At 35.7% G+C, this 24,072-nt stretch overlaps 4 protein-coding genes across 4 annotated transcripts; 2 read left to right on the top strand and 2 right to left on the bottom strand.

Moving 5' to 3' along the window:
- The first annotated feature begins 6,261 nt into the window (after positions 1-6,261).
- On the top strand, positions 6,262-9,776 carry LOC122289995 (vesicle-associated protein 4-1-like). The gene is made up of 7 exons (XM_043097493.1): positions 6,262-6,728; positions 7,233-7,303; positions 7,839-7,920; positions 8,057-8,175; positions 9,264-9,341; positions 9,438-9,557; positions 9,669-9,776. The coding sequence occupies exons 1-7, from the start codon at positions 6,455-6,457 to the stop codon at positions 9,720-9,722; spliced, it is 798 nt and encodes a 265-aa protein (XP_042953427.1). The 5' UTR covers positions 6,262-6,454; the 3' UTR covers positions 9,723-9,776.
- A 653-nt stretch (positions 9,777-10,429) lies between these two features.
- Positions 10,430-12,159, bottom strand: LOC122289994. The gene is made up of 2 exons (XM_043097492.1): positions 11,181-12,159; positions 10,430-10,998 (listed from the first exon to the last, which is right to left on the bottom strand). Exons 1-2 carry the CDS (start codon positions 11,643-11,645, stop codon positions 10,639-10,641), a joined length of 825 nt encoding a protein of 274 aa, XP_042953426.1. The 5' UTR covers positions 11,646-12,159; the 3' UTR covers positions 10,430-10,638.
- Positions 12,160-12,891: 732 nt separating this feature from the next.
- Positions 12,892-14,159, top strand: LOC122290022 (dynein light chain 2, cytoplasmic-like). The gene is made up of 2 exons (XM_043097529.1): positions 12,892-13,153; positions 13,824-14,159. The coding sequence occupies exons 1-2, from the start codon at positions 13,016-13,018 to the stop codon at positions 14,010-14,012; spliced, it is 327 nt and encodes a 108-aa protein (XP_042953463.1). The 5' UTR covers positions 12,892-13,015; the 3' UTR covers positions 14,013-14,159.
- Positions 14,160-16,245: 2,086 nt separating this feature from the next.
- Positions 16,246-23,808, bottom strand: LOC122288843 (cyclic nucleotide-gated ion channel 4-like). The gene is made up of 7 exons (XM_043095634.1): positions 23,149-23,808; positions 21,496-21,711; positions 20,093-20,406; positions 19,121-19,229; positions 17,613-17,849; positions 17,167-17,253; positions 16,246-16,972 (listed from the first exon to the last, which is right to left on the bottom strand). The coding sequence occupies exons 1-7, from the start codon at positions 23,710-23,712 to the stop codon at positions 16,454-16,456; spliced, it is 2,046 nt and encodes a 681-aa protein (XP_042951568.1). The 5' UTR covers positions 23,713-23,808; the 3' UTR covers positions 16,246-16,453.
- Between the last annotated feature and the right edge of the window lie 264 nt (positions 23,809-24,072).

Here is a 24,072-nt window from a genome sequence, read left to right as displayed (position 1 = left end):
TTTTTCGTGTTTTAAAAGAAGTGCGAATTTTTCTTAAAAATAGTTGTCGAAAATGGTGACTTGGATTAGACTTGCAGCCCGCCCCCTTTATAGAGGTTGAGCTTCCCAAACCAGCCCATAGGTGTTTTGAACTAAAAGCCCAATCTACTCCAGCCCTCTTCCGTTTTCAACGAACATTGTGCATGACCCAATATTTTTGTTAGTTTCTTACTGTTTTTATTAAAGTTTTGAATAATGTATCAGATGCCGTATTGATGAAAATGCTGAAATAAAATATTTTAATATCAATATTATTTTGGAATAGTCAATATATGAATAAATTATATATATAAATTATATTTCAAAATAATAGTTTGTATATGAATAAATTATACATAAATACATATATATATAAATTATAAATAGTCTGATCTAAATTGAAAATAAAAAAATGAGCTTGTAATTTGAAAAAATGAAAAAAATAAAAATAAAAGCCGAAATATTACCGAAATATTGATCAGTATGGTCGGTATTTGAGGTAGTACGAAATATGTATAATATCTGTACCGGATTAATAGCTGGTATGGCATATACTGACCAGTATAGTACAGTATTTAAATATTTAGTTTTTACTTTTTCAGAGGCTTGACCACGGAGAACAATTTCTTTCTGAATAATTATAGACAAGTCACATTTCACAATATATTTTAAAATAATATTTTAATATTAGGATGTTTTTGTAAAGTGATATTATTTATATAACTTATTTTATAAAAACACCCCTTATCTAAAATATAAATAGGTAAGGTGTGACGCCTCCAAATTTCGTTTGAGATCGGACAGACATTTGAAGTATCGAGACATGTAACACAAAGTTACCTGTCCCCGTTCATGACATATAAGATGCAATGTTCCTAACATGCATCTAACATTATGCAATATTCGCAGCGGATAATTTTTTTTCTTTAGCAATACTATGCATCAAATTGAAAATATCCCAAATGCTTAAAACATACTTCATACATAAAAAACCCATTGAATAGATCACAACACTAGACCAAAATGGTTATGATCCAAAAAGTACTAAAGATGCAACTCCATTGTACAAGTAGTAATTTACGTTAACTACTATATTAACATTGACGTTGCACCGTCGCTTAGTCAACTGTGTCTAGTTGATCAGTTCCTGATTCTCTTTCAGGTCCTGTAACAAGATCTACCATTCGGGGAGAATGGTAGTTGAGACTACCAAAGTGAGATTTGATTACAAATCTCAGTAAGTTAACAAAAAACTTCCACACAAGCTAATGATGCATGGATGACAGTAAAAGCATAAATGCATAATCAAATTCATAAGTAATTAAAGCATAACTTGACGTACAACATAGCATAATTGACATAACTTAAATTGAAACATGAACTGAACTTGACTTGACATGAACTTGATCTGAAACTTGACTTAACATGAAAAATACATACTCCACAGTTGTTATGGCCCCATGTATTTTACGTGTAAATACATACTCCACAGTTATTGTGGCCCCATGTATTCTACACAAACTTGACTTAACATGAAAAATATATACTCCACAGTTGTTGTGGTTCCATGTATTTTACGTGTAAATACATACTCCACAGTTGTTGTGACCCTATGTATTCTACGTGTAAATACATATTCCACAGTTGTTGTGGCCCCATGTATTCTACGCATCACAATTGTAGTTAAATACATACTCCACAGTTGTTGTCGCCCCATGTATTCTACACAAACTGAATGTACTCAAAATGAAACATGACTGGAATACAAAATGACTGAAGCCCTAACGTAACATAACGTGACTTGAACATAACTTGAAATACATGACCAACTTGAGATAGAAACATTTCGTAACATGGCATAACATATAACAGACAACATATTTAACATGACATACTTGTAATGTATAGTAATACATGACAGAATATATTATGTAACAGATAAAAATTGATGACAGAATAAATTCTGTATAATAGACAATTACGTAATAACTTGGCATGACATGACATATATGATAACATACATACATACACTGTAGTTCTTTTACTTAGCACACATACACAATAGACTGCTAGTAAGTTAAAAACTAAACTTACCTCGATCTCTGCGTTTCTTATAAAACTTCAAGTGCGACCACGAGGAACTGTAATTAGTGATTCTAAAAGTTAGAACTAAATCACTAATAATTTGAAATATGAAAAATACTAACTTAAAGAGTAAAATTTTCATTTTACTCTCTACATATGGGAAAATGATCGTTTTACCCATAAGTTAAAGATTTTGCATATTAACTCCAAAAGTTTCCAAAATTTACATTCCTCATGTAAATTTTGTCCTAAACTTAAATATCAACTCAGAAAAATTTAAAACAAAACACAACTATGAAGAACACACTATAGCCGAAACATCCATAGGCTATTTCCCTTAATTTTTGTTGCAATTCCTTCCAACTTCAAAACTCATGCTTAAACCAAAATTTTGCAACAAATATCTTCCAATCCTAAGTTCAAAACCATACTTAAAATATCTATTTAGAAAAAGATAATAATTAACACCAAACTTTTTTGTAAAAAAGATCCAAGCACTTGAATTACAAGTTTTGACCTTAAATCAAAACATCTCTAAGAATTTCAAAAATCAAATCTTACTTCTAACATATTCATAATATCATCCTAACATCAACCATGCTTTAAATTATCAAACTAAAGTCACCAAAATCACAAAATAACATTTGGAGTTTTTGGTTTTACACTTAGTCCAAAAACAGAAACTTTTTCCTCAACTAGTTTTGATAAATCTCTTGATCTATGACTTATAAATATATGATCTTCAAACCAAGCCATCACATGGTTTAAAAAGATGTCCTAAAACATATATAAGCTTCTAATTCAAGATCACATGGTTAGAAATTAACCAAAACATAAATTTAGCCAAGAATATCCACACTTTGGCTTATTTGAATATCTCTTTGCATAAAATTTTATATATTTGAAACTAACATGAAATATCTTCAAAATAATAATATAACATGTATATAAGATACTTAGGATCCTCCAATAAAATTATTAAAGTCATTAGAATAGGTTTAGACCACCAAAGAGTTAAACTTTCTCAAAACAGAAACTATTTTTCTTCTTCCAGTTTCTAAGTTTCTAAATTTAAGAAAATCTTTCATCAAAATCTTTAATCATGCAAAACTCCCCAACCAATAGTCACATATACATGTTAACAATACTCCATAAAAATTTCGGACCAATATCTATCCATTAGCTTGGTCAAAAACTCCAAACTATAACATATTCTCCAGTTTATCTCCTAGAATGACCTTTTTATAGTTTACACAATATTTGACTGACCAAATGATTTTCAAATGGGGCAAATAAGATATCCATGTAAACTAGACTAAAAAAGAAACAACTTATATGAAGGAGACTTTATGATAAAACACTTACAAAAGTTTTGAAATGGGTGTGTAAAAGACTTCCTAAAAGCTGTCCGAGAGAGAATGTTTGATATTTTTTCAATGGAAAGTGTAAATGAAGATAATTTCGTGGGGAGAGGTGACTGGAGATACTTATGGATGACATATGGAAGAGATGAGGCTGGAGTTGAGAGTTGAGTGTAGTTTTCTCCTACCCAAAATATCTATAAAAGATTATCTCATAATATTCTATCCAATAGTATCTACAAAAAATCAACTTAAGATATTTTTATCTAATAATATCTATAAAAATCAATTCAAAATATTTTTACCCAATAATATTTATGAAAATTACCTCAAGATATTTCTTTTTATCCAATAATATCTATAGTTTTGAACAAACGTTTTGTCCGAAAATATGAAAAAATGTTATTGCGCCATAAGATTTTAAATAACCCTCCGAGTCTAATGGCATAAACCATAATACATTTTGACACTTCTAACTATCTCCAATAATCAAAAACACACTTCTGATACCATAGTAAATAATGACACTAACTATGTAGTTAGACAAAAACCTATACGATTAATGGATTCGTGAAAACTTATGGGGTTTTCACGAGATTCCTAAAGTTAATAGAAATTTTACAATTAAATTTCTAGCGGGCTGTTACATAAGATGTTGATTTTTGTATAAATCAATTTTCTTTCTAAATTATAAATTCAAGCTAATGGAAAATAAATAAAATTTATTATTTAATTTATATTCTAATAGTTGCATATATGTTGCCTTTCATTCTACTTCCAAATTTATATTGAGTGCGAGTTGATTACAGTAGTGAAAAGTGTGACAAGTGGCGTATTGCGCGTATGAACAATATATATATATTTTTTGAAGGAAAATGATATCTGCAGGAGAGTTTGCGCAAGAATCGCGCAAGAACGTCTACGTGGAAAATGAAACGGTGCGTTTCGCACGAACGATCCATTCGGTTTCCTCCTCCATCTCCCTCCATTCAGATATTCTCCTCCAACTCCTCCATCTCCCTCCTCCATATCTGGTTATTCCCCAGACCCGATATCGGTTTCAGAAACGGCTGCATCTCCCTTCTCCATTCTCATTGTCCTCCATCTCCGAAGTGACCCAAGATGGGTTTATGAACCCAGAAACTCTAAGCGAGAGCCAGAGAGCCATCTCAATCCTGAGAGCTCGAGAGCCAACTCGATCCCGCAAAGGTACTCTCTCTCTCTCTCAAATTGATTCTGTTTGTTCTTGACCGAAGGGGTCAAAGTTAGTTCAAGTTGGGTCTGGATTATGAACAATTTTTCCTAAATTATGACGTGCCTTGTTTGCCTATTTCGGTTTCTGTCATAGTTTTGGCTCGGAGAAAATTTAGTTTCTGTCGTGTACTCTCTCTCTCTCTCTGTGGGATCTTTGATTTTAACAGAATATCTGAGTTATGATGTCTAATCTTCCTGTTGTGTAATTTCTTCTTTAGACTGGGTGTATTCTATTGCTTGTTAGTAGCTTTTCAAGCAATGAATAGGAGTCTGCACCATGAATACAAGGATTTTGTTTTTAGGAGAAAGGGAGGTAATATGTTCTGTATAATAGAAAAGGGAAGAAACACCATATGTCTTTTTATCTATCTCGAGGAATGGTGATTTCTATTTTGGTTTGCTAAGGAGATAGAATAGGAAATGAGTTGCTGTTCGTCTCTGGTCAAATGAGTTGCATTTCGTCTCTGGTCGTGTTTTGCATTTCAACCTTCCCGCCAGTCTCAGTTCAGTTCGTGTGGGTCAAATAGTAATTTTTGTTTTATTTTTTTTTTTTATTTCATTAGTTGTAGTTGTTGTGGAATTGAAAACTCATCCCTGCGCGAAATATCCTGCCCGCAGAAGAACTGTTTTTTGAAAGGGGCGTATGAACAATTTGACTTTCATAACCAGCGTCAAAAGAGTAGACTTTAACCCAAATCTGTGAAGCCGTACGCGGTTGATTTTCGAGAGTTGAGACTTTTTACATAAGTTTTTAGTAGTACCAAAGCGCCCAACGCAACCCAGAATTGGTTTGAAATTTAAAATCCATAGATTCAAAAAGGGATGTCACAAAATCACCTAATTAATTCCTAACTAACTTCCCAACTAAATCCCATGCCAACAAACATAGCCGACCATTGTAAATGCCTTGCGACTACCTTCACCTAATCTGCAAAACACCCCCCCACCCCCAATCATTTCAAATCCGATGCCCTTCCTCTCAAGGAACTCTCTCTTTACATCTTCCACCCAACCCACATTACTCAACCACAACTTCCCCTCACAACCTTTTCCAATGTCTTTCACCCGTCTCTCTGTCGCGTGACACACTAGTCTACGTTACAACTTCCAATTCACGCCTACACTCAAAACAAATAGGAAACCTAGTACACTCGCATCTTATAAATAATACCCTAATTAATATTAAAAAAATAATACTCCTAAATTCTAATACGATGTCGCAGTGTCGACTCAGCGCATAAAATATCTATGCAGTTAATTCATTCCGTCTTGCCCACACGCGGTGTGGGTGTGCTGGGAACGCTCCTTTGCGAGAGTCGGTAATTTTACCGCGTTCGCGGCTGGTCTCTACCCTCCCTGGAATTATGACGCTCGCCCTTAACAAGCAATTTAATGACTTCGAGGTCCCAAAGTACCATCTGGAGCAGCATCTTAAATGATCTCGATCGGCACGTGGACAAGCACACGGACGTCAGATCATTGTCAATTCCAGTAGAATCCCGATTCCGCCCTCTTAAAATCCGACTTTCTTTCTTATTTATTTATTTATTTTCTCGGTTCTGTATCCGCCACTTCCTCCATTGTCTTTGCATCTTCGACTCGGAGTCCCCAAAACAGACGGCAGATTTTCTCAAAGAAAAAGGCAAATTCGAAAAACTTTTAAAACCTTTGGATTTATTTTTATTTTGATGCGCTAACCAATAGCATCTCGACACGCGGCGGTTCCCGGCGAGACCATGGCCCTAGCGGACCACCACCATCACAGGTCACACTCCGACCTGAAGCTCTTCAGGCTCTGCCCGTTTTGGCAATCGGGGAACACGTCGTCTTCTTCCTCCTCTACGCAGAACCTTTCGCATAGTAACAGCGGACAAGGGAACCATAGCAACCAACAAGCGGAGGGGCCCAAATTAAAGTCGTCCTCCAAAACCGTGTCGTCTGTGGCGCGATCGCTGCTCCCTCCTCGGCGTAGGCTCCGGCTCGACCCTGCCAACAACCTGTACTTCCCAAGTACGTTGTCGTCTCTCTCTCTCTCTCTCAAGCTCTTCACTTCGACCTCGGACTAATTCTAACAACTTGCTGCTGCATGTTTGCTAATTAGATTGCGGATTAGCATTTTGTTTTGTTTTTTTGTCTTTTTTCGTTCTTACCGTTGGTTTGTCACCTTCCTTTTAAGTATCTCTGTGCTTCGTTTGCTCGCCTTTTCTAGAAAACAAACTCCTTGGGTATGGAATTTCGTTAACCTTTGAGGTGAGATCTTTACGGAAAGCTTAAGATAAAATAAAAAAATAATAATAAAAAATTTAAAAAGAAGAAGAAGAAGAAGAAGAAGAGAGAGAGACCATATTTCCAGAGTTGGCTTCTTCAAGCTTTTGAGATTTTAAGCCACAATAAAAGATGAAAAAGTGGTTTCTAGAATCTAGCTCATGTTTATTATATGAGCCATTGAATTTAGGTATATTCGATATTTGTTTCGTTCTTGTTTCACTATATTGCGTTTTGTGTATTGTGAAGATGAACCTGGCAAACAAGTTAAGAGCGCGATCAGATTGAAGAACACTAGCAGGTCTCATGTAGCTTTTAAGGTATCGTTTTCTCTTTGATGCTCCTCTCTTTCGACTCTGTTTCAGGATTCACCGAGTTGGCAGCATTATTTTTTTTACATACTTTGTAGGCCAGGCATATTGAAATTATTTATTAGGCAACTTCATTAGGCATTCTGAAAATTCGGCGGTGTCAATTGATACGGGCCCTAGCTTAATGGACCACATGGTCCACTAGCATAATGGACCTCTAGCTTAAGAGAGTTTAGGTCATCATTAAATACTCTATATTCCACTCCAAGGGATTTTAATGGGAAGGTGGATTAAAATCTTCTGTAACTCTTCTACACGTACGCTTTTTACAACTCGAGTAGAGATACTGTATGAGTATCTCATAGCAATAAATATTGTCAGCCGACAGTATGGACCCCGACATTATACATATCGGGTCTATATGATATATCTAAATTTCTGAGTTATAGAAAGTATTTAGATTATAAAATTATTATGAAATCAATCCCTTTAAAACAGCTCAACTCTATAGAAAATCTCAATGGGTTTGTTTTTCCTGCTTCAGTTTCAAACTACAGCGCCAAAGAGCTGTTATATGCGTCCACCTGGTGGTATCCTTGCTCCTGGAGAAAATATCATTGCAACTGGTATTACTCGTGTTTAGGATGTTGGAATTTCATTTTTTAAATTGTTAGGCGAAACTGGCATGGAAGTTGAATTGTGATTATCTATGTTTCACTTCCGAATATATTATATATTTCTCTCTCATGCATGAGTGGACAGTGTTTAAGTTTGTGGAGCATATTGAGAACAATGAAAAACCAGCGGACCAGAAGAGCAAGATTAAATTCAAGATCATGAGTCTGAAGGTGAAAGGAGGAGTTGAGTATGTACCTGAATTGGTAAGTTTTATGGCTCTAGTTTCACGAATGTTAGTTTACATCTGCCATTCTGTGAGTCTGAAACGTGTTTGATTTTTATGGATGAGAAACAAAATGGAATAACAGACTAGAAATGTAAGTTGTGTGGTATTTGGTTAGGTTGGAAATTAAACGGTAGTCATGACTGTCTCAGTGGAATTGTTGGAAGGCTTGTGATTCCTGTTTGCATGTTCCAAGTTTCTCTCTCAGGAGTAATGGATACAAATTGGGCATATATAACCTAGATTGGCAATTTGTCACTGTGAGGTTCAAGCTTCCACCCATTCCACCACCTCAATGAAAAATAGTGTTGTTCCAAGGCAGTTAGTTGAAGCTTGTGCAATCATTTTGTGCAGTTTTATGTCTAGTGCTTGAAATTGATTCCATTGCATTTATTTGTCCTATATTGAAGCATTTGGCTTATATCATATGTATTGTTAATATTTGCAAACTTTATTTGGGGTGGACACGTTTTTGGTTTGCCCTTCATAGGGATGCCTATCCAATATAACAGAGAATACGCATATCAATCTTTCTTTACTTACTTTCACAAACCTCATTACAAAATACATCAAAAAATTTGTATCCACATAACTTCTCATTCTGTGTACCCGCTCTCACCAAAGCAATTACAAAACACATTTTAAAAACTTTTCAGGAATTCTATAAATTTAAAGAAATTTTCACTTAGCAAACATGCCCTTCAGTTGGATGCCCTTCAGTTGGATATAAATGTAATAGTGGTAGTGGTACTAGTATTCTTTTAATACATATAGGTGGGGTGAAGCCTGAATTGTTCCTCGACCTATGCTCACACGGTTTGATGAGCAAAAGGATCAAGTTACTATTCGGCTAGTAAGTAGTGGGATTAAAACCCCTTGGCTATTTGAATCCGCGTGCAACTGTGCTACATATATTTGTTGTATTTGTATTGAGAAAGAAAAAAGATCTGTCCAAGATTTCATACATATGTCAGTATACCTTCCCTAGCTCACCCTATTTGCATTTTGATTTTTTGGATATCTGTTGGTGCTGAGCTACTATTTTTTGTTTAATTTTTTCTCCCCCAGTTTGATGAACAAAAGGATCAAGTAATAGTTGAGCAAATTTTGCGGGTTGTTTTTATAGACTTGGAGCGATCTAGTCCTGTAAGTTGAAGTTCAACAGTTTGAATAATAGCCGATTCTGTTGTGAACAAGTGTCCCATAATAATATTCTGAGTGTGTTCTCCACTTACTTTCTAGGCTTTGGATAAACTGAAGCGTCAATTAGCTGAAGCTGAGGCTGCACTTGAAGCACGCAAGAAGCCTCCCATGGACACAGGACCTCGGGTAGTTGGGGAAGGGCTTGTAATTGATGAATGGGTATGTATGCATATTTCATGTCTTGTCTGTTGTGACAAGAATGCCCAATCTTTGAAGTCTCTCTCTTATTCCTTTTCTTGTTTTTATCCATGTTTCCCTTGTCTATTTCAGAAAGAGCGGAGGGAGAAATATCTTGCGCGGCAACAGGTTGAAGCAGTGGAGTGACTGAGTCAGCATAATGTGTTATTTTCTCGTGCCGCAACTGCTTTTCTGGGGGGGGAAAAAAAAGGAAGTTTGGTGTATTGTTTACTCAATACTCAGGATTCATTTGGTCTGGCATGAGAAGATGGGAAGATGGGTTGGCAACTCGAGTGTCACGTAGAGAAAAATCTCACGTTATGTCATGACTGTGTTCGAGATGAGCAGTGTGAGGGGGTAAAGGTACCTGACTTTAGAATGAGCTTTGGACTTTCAGATAGTGGATTTTGCTTTGTATGAAAATAAATCCATGTAAGTATTTGTCGCTAGGATGCCAAGATCATGTAGTATTTAGTCCTATTTTTGCAGTCAATATTTGATTGGTAATTCATTGGTTTCCTTGTAATGTAATTCCTGATCTTATGAATTTTGTTAGATATAATATTAAACATGTATTCCGGGCACAAAAAGAGAACTGGGTGGTAAATTCTCAAGTCCTCCACTTGCTTAGAGTTTTTGTTTTCATGAAAGTTCGAAAATGAGCTTGCTTAACAAGGCTATCAATATTATAATTGAACGGGGTGATCAGGCCAGCCTTCACATGCATACTTCCATAGTTCCATGCACAGAGTGAATAAACAGAGCATGCACCTTCTCTAAACAGAAATGCGATAAAACCCCAAGAAAAAAACAAACATGGCAATCAAAGATGCACACTCACACCATACCCCCACTAAATGCAATACGTAGGAATTCAATTCCAATCATAAAAAAGAAGAATTTTACTGTAATGCAACTATCTGTCTCTGCATCTCCTAATATAAACTTCAGCCAGTACTTAAAAAACAACGCAGGATATAAAAACAGAATACGTCCTATACATAAATGGTCTAATGTCTGCGCCAGAAAAACGACTCTAGTAAAGAACATTGGTGTGTCCACCTCATAAGTTCTCCGGCAACTGAAAGTTCTGCGAACCAAAAATTTGATTAGAGCTATTTTGAACAAAGACAGCGACGCCACAGTTGCTGCTATTGAATCCTTGCCATAAAGGGAAATTTACAGTTCCGGAAATCGTCTTCTTGGCAGGCATATCTTTGAGGGTGTAGAGCTTTTGAAGTTTTCTAACAACGAAGTCACTGGATAGAACTCGACCTTTGTTCTCCCCCTCGAGGCAGTCTGTGACCAACCCGCATTCGTACAATGCCACCATGACATTGGCACCACGATTGTCCACCTTTGTCCTTAGACATCCGGTTAGGGAGACTTGCAAGGAATCCGACGTCGGCCTTTGGAAGGTTGCCTGTTCAAATTAAAGTTTGCATAACGATCAAAGTTTTATACTTGAAAAAGATGAACATTTTACTATAAATTGCAGAAAGCTTCATTTCAACTGGGACCCGATATAACCTAACATAAGAAATATGGATCTATATTCTGATAAAAAAAAATCCACAAAGTTAGAAGGAGGAGAAATATACTAACCCGGAACGTGGGAGCAGGAACTCTGGGTGCATTCTTGATGGCGGCCAATAGAGCATTTTCATCGTTGCCAACACAATGGGCCCTACCCTGAACCACCAGCTGGGGGGTGAAAATGGTGTCGAGTTTGAGGGCCTCAACATAGGCCTTTTGCCTTACGGTCCACTGGCTGGACCCAAACGGGTCCTTCCAACCCATATAATCCCAGTAGTCCACGTGAAAGCCCAGAACCAATACGGGCGGCAGGTCCAGCCCATCTAAGTCCCCCCTCCCAAGCCTCGACACCAACAGCTCAGCCTCTGGCGACGTGGAGCAGCCCTGCGAGCAGAACAGCTCCACAAATACCGGCCCACTGCGTCGCTGCTCTTCCGCCGACACATCTGCCGTGGCGTTTTTCCGTTCCCTTAGTGACGACGACCTCTTCGAGGTGCTTCGCCTGCAGAAGCAGGCGAAACAACGAGGCGACATTAATGTGTATCGTCTCGTCGCCTTGTTGACAAACCGTGGCGGTGCATAAGAGATCACAAAAGGGAAGGGAGAGATCAGAAGCTTGATGCGAAAGAATGCGACATGTAATAATACCTGGAATATGGGAAATTACGGATAATGGGTTGATGGTGGTCGGGAGCGAAATGTGGATAAGATGATGTTGGGAAGGCTACAAAGTTTGACAGGTTTTGACTGTTTCTTTTGCTTAATTATATCTTGGGAGGGGAAGGGCAGGAAAATCGGACAGGAAAGAAGGTGGTGTTATGCATATGGTTGGAAATCGTTCCGTTGTAGAGGCGATAGTGCCGGTTGTTTGTAAATGACAGTGAGGATCAGCCATATCGCCACCACATTTTATCTGGTGGACTAAGGAGGGAAGGCTTCATAAGAAATCTTTAAAACTACAAAAGAAAAATCTTGAACGTTGGTCTTTAACGTCGAAAGGCATTCCGTTGCGCTCCAACCCTCCGGCCACAACAATGGAGATTTTTTTGTATACAAAACAAAACAAGACTTTTTTAGTTTTTAAATGCTTTTTTTTTTTTTTTAATTGTGATTATGGTGATATGGGGAAAACAATGTTACGTATCACAAAGGGCTAAATTTCTTGTATCGAGTTGCTGATGAATTAGATTCATGTATCTTACTAGCTAGTTGATATGTCACATGATAAACATGAAACCAACGTACGTGTCCTATGACAGAATCTGGAAGCCACGAGTCTCGATCGAGCAAAATAGACTTCAATTAATAGAACTTGGCAACATATTAGGTTGCAATCAAATCTTACCAAGACACAAGGCAAGATCTTGCTGATACGCTACAAAAAAGGAAGCAAGTGTCCAAGATTAAAGTTAGGACCATAAATTAAAAGCTGTGGTAAATTTTCATAGACTTAATTTGCTATATAAATTAATTCTAGATTGCATCTCAAGTACGCCATATATGTATGTGCTGGCTGCTGACCATAATGGTGAAGCCAGCTAGTGCCTGAGAGCCATTTGCCGGAGGTCAGAATGATCAACTTGGCTCATCGCATGCAGCATATATCCAAAGTGGTTATTTGCCATATATAATTAATCCACACAGCATGATCTGCTGCATGGTGACCACATATATGCCATCAAGATATATACGTCCATAATATTAATCAGCCGCCCTCTTTTGTTTTTTGGTAAGTGGCTGACCCACTAGCCAGGACCAGCCCCTTTATTCCAAAAGAACATACTCTAGCTATATAATCTCCACCACTCCCGTAATACCCTCATCCACAATCTTGTCTCCAAAAACTGTACGTTTAAGAAATTACGTCCTATTATTACATCGATCTCTATTGTATTAGCTAAGCCATGCTAGAAGGAAAAGCAGTTGTTGGGGAGACTGACATGCTCCAAACCATGCAGCAAGATGCTCTTGATCTAGCAGCGAAAGCGCTCGACTTTTTCGATGTCACTGAGGCCACCGAGATCGCCCGCTTCATAAAACAGGTACAGTACTACTACTACGTACTAGATTTTTTTTTTTTAATTTTTTTTTTTTTCAACATGTCAATATATTATGAGATGGAGTTTTGCACTCTATTAATTGATGATGCTAGCTCTCTCCTGAAACAACCTACGATAACTTTATCAGATCATGAACTTTTGAATTAGAAGATCCGGTCAAGATCAGATGGTATTATGATCTGTATAGTTACCCTTTATCATTTCTCTCATTTTTTTTTTTTTTTAAATATCAAAGTTCTGATGCATAGAGAACCTACTCCTGTCAGTTAATGTCACTGTTATAAATAGCCTTGTACGCGCATGCTGTGTTCGAAATCTTTGACAAAGCCTTTCCTTTCCAAATTACCTGTGTCATTGATTTCTTACCTTGCTTGGCTAGTGCTTGCTAGCAATCTAGCCTGCGAATATTATAACAAAAACTTGGTCAAAATTGAAATGATTTAGGTGCCACAAAAGCTTTGCAATTGGCTGAAAAATGTCATCAATGGGTATCGGTTAATATCTGGGCCGGCAAACCATGAGTGCAACTTTCCAAAAGATCTGTGCAAATTATATCTATGGAAGTGCAACCTTCCAAAAGAAGCATGAGTACTTTGGCCGAATGATTGGTCTTTTGGAATATTGACTCGGCTTGTATCATATATGATTGCAGGATTTTGATAAGGCGCATGGACCTGGATGGCAATGCATTGTAGGGACAGATTTCGGTTCCTTTGTGACCCATTGCTCTGGCTGTTTCATCTATTTTTGCATAGGCAGCCTTGCAATTTTGCTCTTCAGGGGCTCTGCGGGTCCAGAAGCTGAGACAAGCCAATTTGCAGCTTTGGAGACGAAAGCATGATACATATTTTCTTCTTAATTCATTACTGATCTTCTTGTATAACTTCTTCTGTACGCGCGTAAGTATATATGGAAACAAGAAAGATCTTTGAAAAAGTCATAATTCAATGGCGACACCCATCTTAATTAACAATATTTGGTCCTGGAAGTTTGATCTCAGCCCAAGCTGCCACCGAAACTAGAAGATTATTACGCCATCAAGTACTTTTTTTTTTTTTTTTTTTAAAGAAGAGTTAGGGCCACATGTCCAAGAGTGATCCCTTCCCAAATTTATTAAGAAAAAACCCTATTTCTGGCAGAGGAATATCAAAATTACATAAAAACCAATAAAGATAGATAAAAAATACATGCCTTAAAATAAATCTCCCTACCAACAAGAACAAACCTTTAAGCAATAAAACAACTTAATGACCTCTAAACAACTTAATTATCTCTAACATAAGGTAAGGACAATTTATCCATGCGAATCAAACCTTTAAAAAATTTTAGACCATCACCATCAAGTACATATATAAAATATAAGCCTGAGAAGATTTGTTCTCTCTTGTAAGCGAAGATGGTGATAGAACAACAAAAATCAAGCCTCTTTCATCAACTGATGCATAAAATTAATAAGAAATTAAGAGAAGTTCCTACAAAGAGAAGAAGAAAAAGACAAACCAACGAGTAATATATATATAATTAGAACGGTGCAGTTGCTTTTGTATTGTTTTTTCATTTTTTATTCACATTTTTTTAATATATTTAAATATTTTTAAAAACTAAAATAAATATATATCAATATATTTAAAATCATTTTCTTGATCATTAAATAAAAATAGAAAAAAAAAAAAAATTGAACCAACTCACTAGAGCGATAACACTTAGTGGGCAAAGTAACTTTTTTCATATAATTAATCTTGTACTCTACCGGGACACGAATACAAGAGTTTACAGCTGGACGATGATTAAAAAATGTACCACAATCATTGCACGAGTGGCTATTAAAGCAGAAATTTATTGAGTAAAAATCATGCTGAAATATCAAGTAAATCACCCACAATTGACCTATTCACTAGAAACGTTTGACGTGGCCTATCAATTCAGCTAAGGATTCACTCATCAGGTCTAATTTTGGCCAACATCGATCATTTTTGTTTCTTCTTTCTCATCTTGTCCTTCGAATAGGTACCCAATTCATGGACATCTTGAAGTACCTTGTATGAATTCCGGGTACACTTGACCTTTAGAGGAAAAGTGTAAAAGGTGTTGGTCCACAATAGAATATAAGGCTGAAAACCGACCTAGTTGGTTTGATTTTATAAACTGAAACTAACCGAAATTATCATTTTTGGTTTGGCAACTAGTCGAAACTGACCATGTAGGGGGGAAAACAAAACTGACGGTTGTCGGCCGGTTCATGGTCAGTTTATCTGGCTAGCGGAGGAGAGAGAAGGCCGTGGTGAGGGTTTGTCGCCGGCTGGGAGGCGCTCCTTTGAGAGAAATTTTAAAAGTTGTGCCACTGTGAGTGGATGCTTGTTGGCAGGAGATTGGAGAAAGAGAAATGGAGAAGAGGGAGAAATGGAGAGAAACAACACAAAAAAAGAAAATAGAGGGATAGCGGGGAAGACGAAGGGTAAGTTAACCCTAACCAAGAAATGACACCGTTGCCATTTGCTTTTCTTTTTTTGTCATACTCATTAAAACAAAACAATGCCATTTCAACATCATTTTATATATAAAATATGTAAAAAATTATATATAACATTACATTGGCCGGTTCTTCAGTTCTTGCTTAGTTTCAACTGGAATCGAACCGGCCAACACTCGGTTTTGTATATTTCCAACTACCGGCCAACCGGTTCTCCACTGGTTTCGGCCGATTCCTAATTCAACTTGCCAGTCGGAGTCGGTGGTAGTTGATCCGGTGGTTTTTTTTACACCCCTAATAAGATATTATTAAAGAAGTAAATATTATGACTGCTGCAAATTTAAATTTCTTTTCTTTAGTCTTTTAGATCGAAGATTGTTTGTTGATAGGCAATTTCACTAAGAAATGGCTCACAGCTGCAGATTTTTGGATTTGCCAACAAGTTTTAATTAAAATTCTCATCTTAAATTTAAAATTTTTATTTCATCATTACAACATTTTCAAATCTCCATACAAAATATAATAAATAATTCGATTTTTTTAAATACTAAAACAATAATAATATTAAAATATAATATTACTCAAAATTCTTATGTCAAAATTCTTAAGTCGCCAAACCGAACCTTAGTTTCAGTACCACGATCCCATTATTATAACCTAATAAGTATCTGATCATGGAACCAAGAAGCTGGTCCGGTCAATTCCTTTAATGTTCTCCGAACACTCTCCCTAGCATTAAAGGCAGAATAACGTACAGATCGAAGCCAGAGTAACTTCACAAATTATACCATACATTCAGCTTTCGAATGATTTTAATAGTCGAAAAAATCATCTTGATCTGGCTTTGGCGAAGTTAATAAAGCCGTGTAAAGCCGGAGCCTGTCCTCTCCCATGGAAGAACACCGAGAGACGGGCCTCCTCGGCCTTATAAATGACAAAGAGTTTAGCGTTAACCGGTGCTTATACCTCCTCCAGGACAATTGAATTGCCACGGCCGCCCATGTTCTCCATCCGGGCGAGTAATATCTGGCGCTCCTCTTAACCTTCTCGTTCACAAATGTGTAACGAAAGTGCTGCGTGACATATTTCACATCATCCGCTTCCAGCCCAAATGCTTCTGTGGTTTCGATGGTGACTAGTGTTGATGAAGACGGTGGAAGCCTTTCGATAAAGGGTCGTCTGAGGCACCAGGAAAGAAGCTCATCCCCACTGAAGTTTCCGGGGCCTAACATGCAGCAACTCTTGACGCCATCTCGAAGAACTTGGCTGCTTTGAAGGTGACCCCTTACTATAAATAGCATTCTTTGAACTGGATCGCCCTCTCTGGTAATCTACATTAAAGATAATCGGAGTAACGGGAGCGTGGTGACCGATCGAGTAATTTAAAGGAACAATTATATATGCATCTTAAAGCAAGATATTGACAAAACAACAACTTCATGGTTAACTTTACTCGAGCTTCCAATTCTTCTTTCTATTTTAGCAGTGTAATTATTCCTATATTCGAATTTATTTTGCAACTTACAGTTTCTCCCTTGGTGAATATGAGGGACTTCACGCGGTCGCATATGTTCTCTAGGACCAGATCATCCATGTGCTGGAACAATGGCACCTGATACAGATTCGACAAAGTTAGCACTTAAAAACACAATCCATAGCACATGCAATCATTCCTGGCCTTTTTCTTTGTTGGGACCCCTAGCTAATTTCTATTAATTACTTGGACTTTTTGTAGAACTAATTAAATCTTAAAATCTCAAACTGTGTCCTACCTTAATTTAGACAATATATAGCTATTATATATTTCATTTTAATTTGAGTAATATATACTAGCTGGGTACAAGTTTAAACCGTATAAATGCATGTTACGCAAATTGTTTACAGAAAAGTGAATTTCACTAAAATTAAACAAATAATTACTCAAATAACAATATATATTTAAATTAATTAATTAATTAATTAGGTAGGTACCTGTCTAACCAAGTCCAAGCAGAGATGATACTTGATGTCCCTCCTAAGGCCAACGGGGAGATTGCTTATCATCTCGCATTCATCAACACCACGCATAGCCGCCCATCGTTGCCTCTCATAGTTACGAACACGCTGCCTGAACCCCTGAGGCAACCGCCTCTTCTTCATCCACCACTCTATATTCCTCATTTTCAATTGCATTGCTTGTTTCTTCGACGTTGTTGCGTGCAAGAACACCTGCATCGATCCATACCCATAACTATGTATTAATATGAATTCAGGAAAACATGAGACAACGAAAATATTAAGGAAAATTCTATATAACACTATCATATCACTCTTATCCTACTATATAAGATATGACACATTTATAATTATTAGATAATTCTTTATTATATGATTCTTTATAATCTAATAATAATAAATATGTCATATCTTATTTAGTGAAATGAAAATAAAATATAAATATAGAGTATAGCATTCCTTTAAATTCTAATGAATATTGCACATGTTAATAGACAAAAAGTTAGCAATTATTTCCCGTTTTAATTTACTCATAAATAGTCACATTTTTCTTCCATTTTACATATCATCATTCGACAGTCTATTAATGATCGAAGGATGCGTTAATGTGTTAGGCCATTAAATGCTTTTGTTTTTTATAATACGTATATAGAGCAGTGTACTGCGCTTTTAATTTTGGTAATACATTACTCTGTTATATATTAGCTACGTACTGTGGCGGAACTATGAAGGGCTTCCCGCCCAAAGTTTGAAAAAATATTTATATATATATATATATATATATATTAATTTTTTAAGATTTAATATGATGATATTAATCCCATCTTCTATTGGCCCATTTTCTAAAAAATTATCTTGGCCCCGTTTTCACTATTAATAATATAAAAAAAAATTCAGATGATTTTTATGAATAAGCACAGTGCCTCTTTTCTTCTCCTTTGCCGTTTGCATCAATTTTACTGGTAAAAAAAAAAAAAATCTTTTCCTTGCAATCTGCAAAAAGACACTTTAAAGCTGTCGTCTACTGCTTTGCAGTTCTTCTATAGACTACGGGCCAACAATTACATCCATAGGCTCAGCTTTGACTCCGCAACAAAATTGAAGATCATGAGTTTCTAACAAAATAATTTAGTTATGAAAAATAGTTAAAAATTTTGATTTAGATTTAAAATAATTTTATTTTTTTAAAAAAATACAAGTTATAATTTTAGACACTATATTTTTTTTATTTGATATATTTGTATGATTCTACAAGTGTCTTTTATGTTATTTTAATAATATATTATTCTTGACACATAATGGCATACTTTTTTAATACATAGGTTATATTAAATGTATTTTATTTTTATTTTATATCTTAATTATTTTATATTACAAAAAAATTATTTACAAATAGAATAAAAAAACATCTAGTTATATTTTAAATTTTGCTTGACCCTGAAAAAAATTGAGTACTGGCTATATATATAATAAAAAAAGATTACCTTGATATTTCCAATCAACATGGTGACCAAAAGGAGTCCACTGGTAAGAACGATGATATTAAAAGCAACCTCTAACCATTCTGTAGTGCTCTCCAAGCTCCCAAAAGTGCTGCTCATAACAAAGAATATTGATTAATGAGCACGCATGCATGCAATATTATTAAATTAGATTAGTTTGATTATATAAAATTAAATTATCTTATATCATCTTATATAATTATTATTATTTTTCTAAATTTTTATGTAAAATATAATAAATAATTTTATTTTTTTAAATTTTAAAATAAAATTAATATTAAAAAAATATCTTATAATAATATTTTATTTTATTTCATTTCTGAACTGCATATAAAAGAGGCGGAAAACAACTGCTTTTGACAAATGTGGCAATCTCGAAACAAGTTAACATCCAGGCAATATAAGGCACATGAAAAAGCCATATCCATATCATGTCAAGGTGATTTGAGAGGGGAAAATGGCGATGCACTTAAAAAGGATAAAAGCCGAATCTTTACTCACATAAAGTCTACTTTACTACTTTAAGATCATGATCTCTTTAAAAATAATTGTTTATACTGCATTTTCCTTCACCCGGCCCAAGAAAATTTGATTCTCCAACTTCTTAATTAGCTACCAAACAAAATGTGATTAATTGGAAAGAACAAAAATTATGTTCGGAGATATATATAAAATTGTATAATGCTGTTTAAATCGGTAGTGAACTCGATTTTTGTTTTTTTAATAATCAAATAAGTAAATATTATTGAGTTTATATATTTTTTTAATAAAAAATATATAAAGATAATATAAATATAAATAAAAAAAGAACATTAAAAAATAAAAACACTTATCGATTGAATCATAGGTAGGGATATCGGTCCAGTAGTAGCAGTATCCTGTATAATTACTCATCAAACAAATACTCTGGTTAGTGAACCGAGAAGAGAAGTAAAACGGGGAGAAAAATAGTACCTTAGAGTCATTAGGCCCCAAAAGATGGGAAAAAGAATCTTTTCCAAGCGGCTATCGTTGGTAACAATTTGAACAGTCCATTTATAAGCTCCATACTCATAATTATCGGCGCTTTCTAAGCAAGTAGACCTAGCCTGTTTGTTCTCTGCCCAAGCCAATCTAGCTCTCTCGCTCACCATGCTTGTTGTTCCATAATAAATAGGTTCTTTGCAAGATAGCATACTTAACCCACAACCATTTGTTGCTCTGCATAGCTCTTTCAGGCATTTTGTAGCTCTTTGGATTCCCAGCAGGTACCAACATGCTCCCGCTGCCTGATCACAGTACACACTTATCGTTAATGAAAAATACAGTACTAGTGTTCTTCTAAGTTCTGGTGTTGATGTCAAAAAATAAATCCATTTTTTTCGTGGTAAAACGCCATTCTCTTTTTGTTTTGAGACAAATGAAAAGGATTTGAATCTTGGAAATCTACTCTGTAATGGTTGTAAATAATAGACGTTTGGTCCGTAATTAATTAACCCGCACTCATGTGTGTATATGTGTGTGTATATATATATTGTTAATTTTGAATGAATATTGGACTGTCAATCATCCCAGGAAAAATCTTAAATTTCTGAGCACACACATGTAAACATGCAGGCGTACAGTTGAATAGTAATATTATATAGTTAAAAAAATATTAATTTTTTTACTTAAGTGAGGCGCCTAGGGTCTGGTGACTATTTTCAAGATTTCGACAAAAGATAAAACACAAACTACATGTATGAGTATCGATTGATAATATTTGGTTATCCTTTCGGGATTAAGGATTCAAGCTGGTTCCCTGGTCTAATGGACACGATTCTCCATGCATTAACTTTATGCCTAAGTGATCATTGTGGCTTGTTCTTTTCGTCAACTTTTTCTCGGAGGCTTATAATAATGACCAGCTATTCTCCTTCTCCTTTTGTGTAAGGCTAGACCTATTTTGTCTTTATGACAACTTTTCAACCTATTATAGCTAGGTGTACGTCATACCTATTTTCCTCCATGCACCTCAATACATCGGAAATTAGCTAACGGTAACATGGCACTCATCTGCATAATTAATATGCGGATGTTAGTGATTTGAGAGGATCATTTGTCTCCTTTCCCGTAAGAGAGCCTGGAGGAGTCCATAGAGATCATCCCCACCAGGCCACCCCACCTTATCAAAATAATAATGAAGAGGTTAGCGATCTGTTCTTCGATTCGTCATAATTTTTTTTTGTCTTTTTTTGTCTGCTAACAATCCATCTTAACTAATTTATACGCGTTAAGTTGTAGGAGCCAAATCAAAGAAATATTATAACTTTCGCATAAAATTAATTAAGTAGGATAAGGCCGATATATATAAGAATGAACCGGAAAAGGTAACTTACATGCGAGGCTACAAAATATGCAATCAAGTTGAGGGCTATTCCCCACCAAACTGTTCCAAAAATGTAGCCAGAGAAGCTTTGCATGCGACGTAAGAGGCAGACAGAATGGTAGATCTTCGGTAGATACTGGAAAAGAAATATGATCAAGTACACTGTCATCACAATGGTGACTTGCCCTCTTTCCAGCAGCGACGGAATGGCTACCCATAAAACCACCTGCGATACGTTCAGTTTATAATATGTTAGTACCATATTACACTTCATATACAAATTTTCTAAGGTTGTATTAGATGTGTTCAAAACATATACAAGTCTCTGAAGATGCTTCCAATACTTTCGGATTGAACCGCCAATAGATAGAGTGGACAGCTCGACTTGGGCCATGCATGGTCATGACCTTGAAAATGGGTGGTCTTTTCTTTTCTTTTTTCTATTTTTTAGTAGGCCAGGTTTATGGTTTTGATTCTTAACTAATTTATGTTATTGTTTTGAAAAAAAAAATTAATTTATGTTATTACGTTTATTTAATTTTATTTTGAAGATTCTTAATTTCTAATTTACTTTTTAAACTTTAAAGTTTTTAATTTTGGTATTATTTAAAAAAAAAACAGTCACATTTATTTTGTTTTAAATGTTTTAATTTTTTTTATATTTTATGCAGCCATGACAAGTTAACTTTACAAGCGCCAAAGTTGGACGGAAGCATCCGCTTGTTTATAACGAGTATCACCTCAAAGATTCTTTATTTGAAAACAATTTGAAAGGAAGTCAAACCAAAAGATTCATAGAATAATTTATCTCAAAAATATAACTCTTATGAAATATATTGTATATGATTCTTTTAATCATCATCACTTCTTGATATTTTTTGAGAAGTCAGTAATTAATTTATATGAGTTTTGCTATGTATAATCATTTTTATATTTTTTTATAAACTCAAATGATATAATTAGCTAAAATACTTATTTTATATTAAAAAAATTTAATCAATCACATTACTAAAATATATAAAGAATATATAAAAATCATAATATAAAAATTTTTTATTTATATATAAATAAATAAAAACTCATTTATTATCACGTCAGAAAAAGATGATTTAATGGATACAACTACATATACTTTAGCCATTAACTTCAGAACATTGATAAAAGAAATAAATAAACAAGTATTAATTAATTCTTAAATGAAAATACCATGTTACCCTCCGATCAAATGTACCGTTTAAAATGATTGCTAGTGCAATTGCGTATTATTTTTTTAATATAAAAAATATATAAATACACTAACGACTAACGAGCTATATGTTTCAGAGGCAGAGTAGATGGCCTTTTTTCAAATCCTAGTCCTGCTAAAAACGAGGAAAAGACACTCGACATCACATGTTCGGAATGGAGTGTATCGAGGGTACTCTGCTTGAATAAAAACAACGAATGTCATGCACTGGTCATCAGTAGCTCAAACGCAAGCTTACTAAAAACCCTGAACATGAAAAATGGAACATATGTTCATGTGTTCTTCAGTGGCTTGAATCCTCTTTGTAACGAAATTAATTGAACATAAACGATCCTGATCCAGGATGTACGAAGACAACGATGATAGCTAGTTACCATTTATGAGATTAATGATTGATCATAGGAGAAAACTTCTAACCTGTGGAAGAGGAAGAATCACAAAGAGATCAAAGAAAAAGCCCTTCTTGGCCTTCAAGTACTGGAGAGCCACGGTGCCAGCACTGGTGTCCCTGAGCCCAGTCGTCGTTCCAGCCACTGCAGAGGACCGGTTTGCCATTTTGAGCTGTAACCACATGTTCCAGACATGCAAGACGTCGGTCATGCACCGGAGCACTGTGACGGTGATGGCGAACCACCCGTCTACGAAGAGGCACATGCAGGTGTCGCTTATGGACAGCGCGTAGAAGAAAAGAGGGTCTACGAAAAGCCCCGTGGCGCAAACCAGAAGGAACACCCTGTTCCATTCTTGAACCCACCTGGCTCTCGGGTCCAAGACCTGCCCCAGTGACCAGCCTCCCCTCCGGCGAGACCCGCACATGAAATACAAGTTTTTACAGTCACCACGCGAGCTGCTTTTTTTTTCATCCTCCTCCTCTTCTTCTTCAGCCAGTTGCTCTTCTTCTTCACTATCGCTGTGGTCGTCATCAGTCATGGAGTGCGTGCGTGAATAAGCACGTGAGATTTCTTGCTCATGGCTAGCCATGGGAAGAGAGAGAGAGAGAGAGAGAGAGAGAGAGAGAGAGAGAGATCAGAGCTTATTTTTTGAAGGAAATATTGCGCACGGATGTTTAATTTAGAGGATGGGGATGGGATTAATAAGTGGCCAAAAGAAAAGACACAATAATTGAAGAGGTGGAACTTGCATGGGAGAGATACGGAGAAAAAGTACTAGACTGATCTAGCTATGACGATGACAAATTTCTTTTAATGTACCAGAATGTCCTCCAGTTCTGATCCACTCTGGCGATTTACTTTTCCACTTAGTTTGAACATCCAATCCATGCAAGTCTTTATATATCTCACTATACTAACAACTTATATAATGAACCGGGTTATATCCACT

This window comes from Carya illinoinensis, chromosome 12 (genome assembly GCF_018687715.1).
Source record: "Carya illinoinensis cultivar Pawnee chromosome 12, C.illinoinensisPawnee_v1, whole genome shotgun sequence".
Classification (NCBI taxonomy): domain Eukaryota; kingdom Viridiplantae; phylum Streptophyta; class Magnoliopsida; order Fagales; family Juglandaceae; genus Carya; species Carya illinoinensis.
The sequence above is the reverse complement of the archived record's forward strand: the minus strand, read 5'-3'. Positions and strand labels throughout refer to the sequence as shown.

Coding starts and splice junctions, on each gene's coding strand:
- LOC122289995 (XM_043097493.1), top strand. CDS start 6,455: ATGGCCCTAGCGGACCACCACCATCACAGGTCACACTCCGACCTGAAG. Junction 8,176..9,263: donor TTGAGTATGTACCTGAATTG/GTAAGTTTTATG, acceptor TTTCTCCCCCAG/TTTGATGAACAAAAGGATCA. Junction 9,558..9,668: donor GGCTTGTAATTGATGAATGG/GTATGTATGCAT, acceptor TGTCTATTTCAG/AAAGAGCGGAGGGAGAAATA.
- LOC122289994 (XM_043097492.1), bottom strand. CDS start 11,645: ATGTCGCCTCGTTGTTTCGCCTGCTTCTGCAGGCGAAGCACCTCGAAG. Junction 10,999..11,180: donor TTCCTGCTCCCACGTTCCGG/GTTAGTATATTT, acceptor TAATTTGAACAG/GCAACCTTCCAAAGGCCGAC.
- LOC122290022 (XM_043097529.1), top strand. CDS start 13,016: ATGCTAGAAGGAAAAGCAGTTGTTGGGGAGACTGACATGCTCCAAACC. Junction 13,154..13,823: donor TCGCCCGCTTCATAAAACAG/GTACAGTACTAC, acceptor ATATGATTGCAG/GATTTTGATAAGGCGCATGG.
- LOC122288843 (XM_043095634.1), bottom strand. CDS start 23,712: ATGGCTAGCCATGAGCAAGAAATCTCACGTGCTTATTCACGCACGCAC. Junction 20,407..21,495: donor CATATTTTGTAGCCTCGCAT/GTAAGTTACCTT, acceptor TACTGTGATCAG/GCAGCGGGAGCATGTTGGTA. Junction 19,230..20,092: donor TGGGGCCTAATGACTCTAAG/GTACTATTTTTC, acceptor TGTTATGAGCAG/CACTTTTGGGAGCTTGGAGA.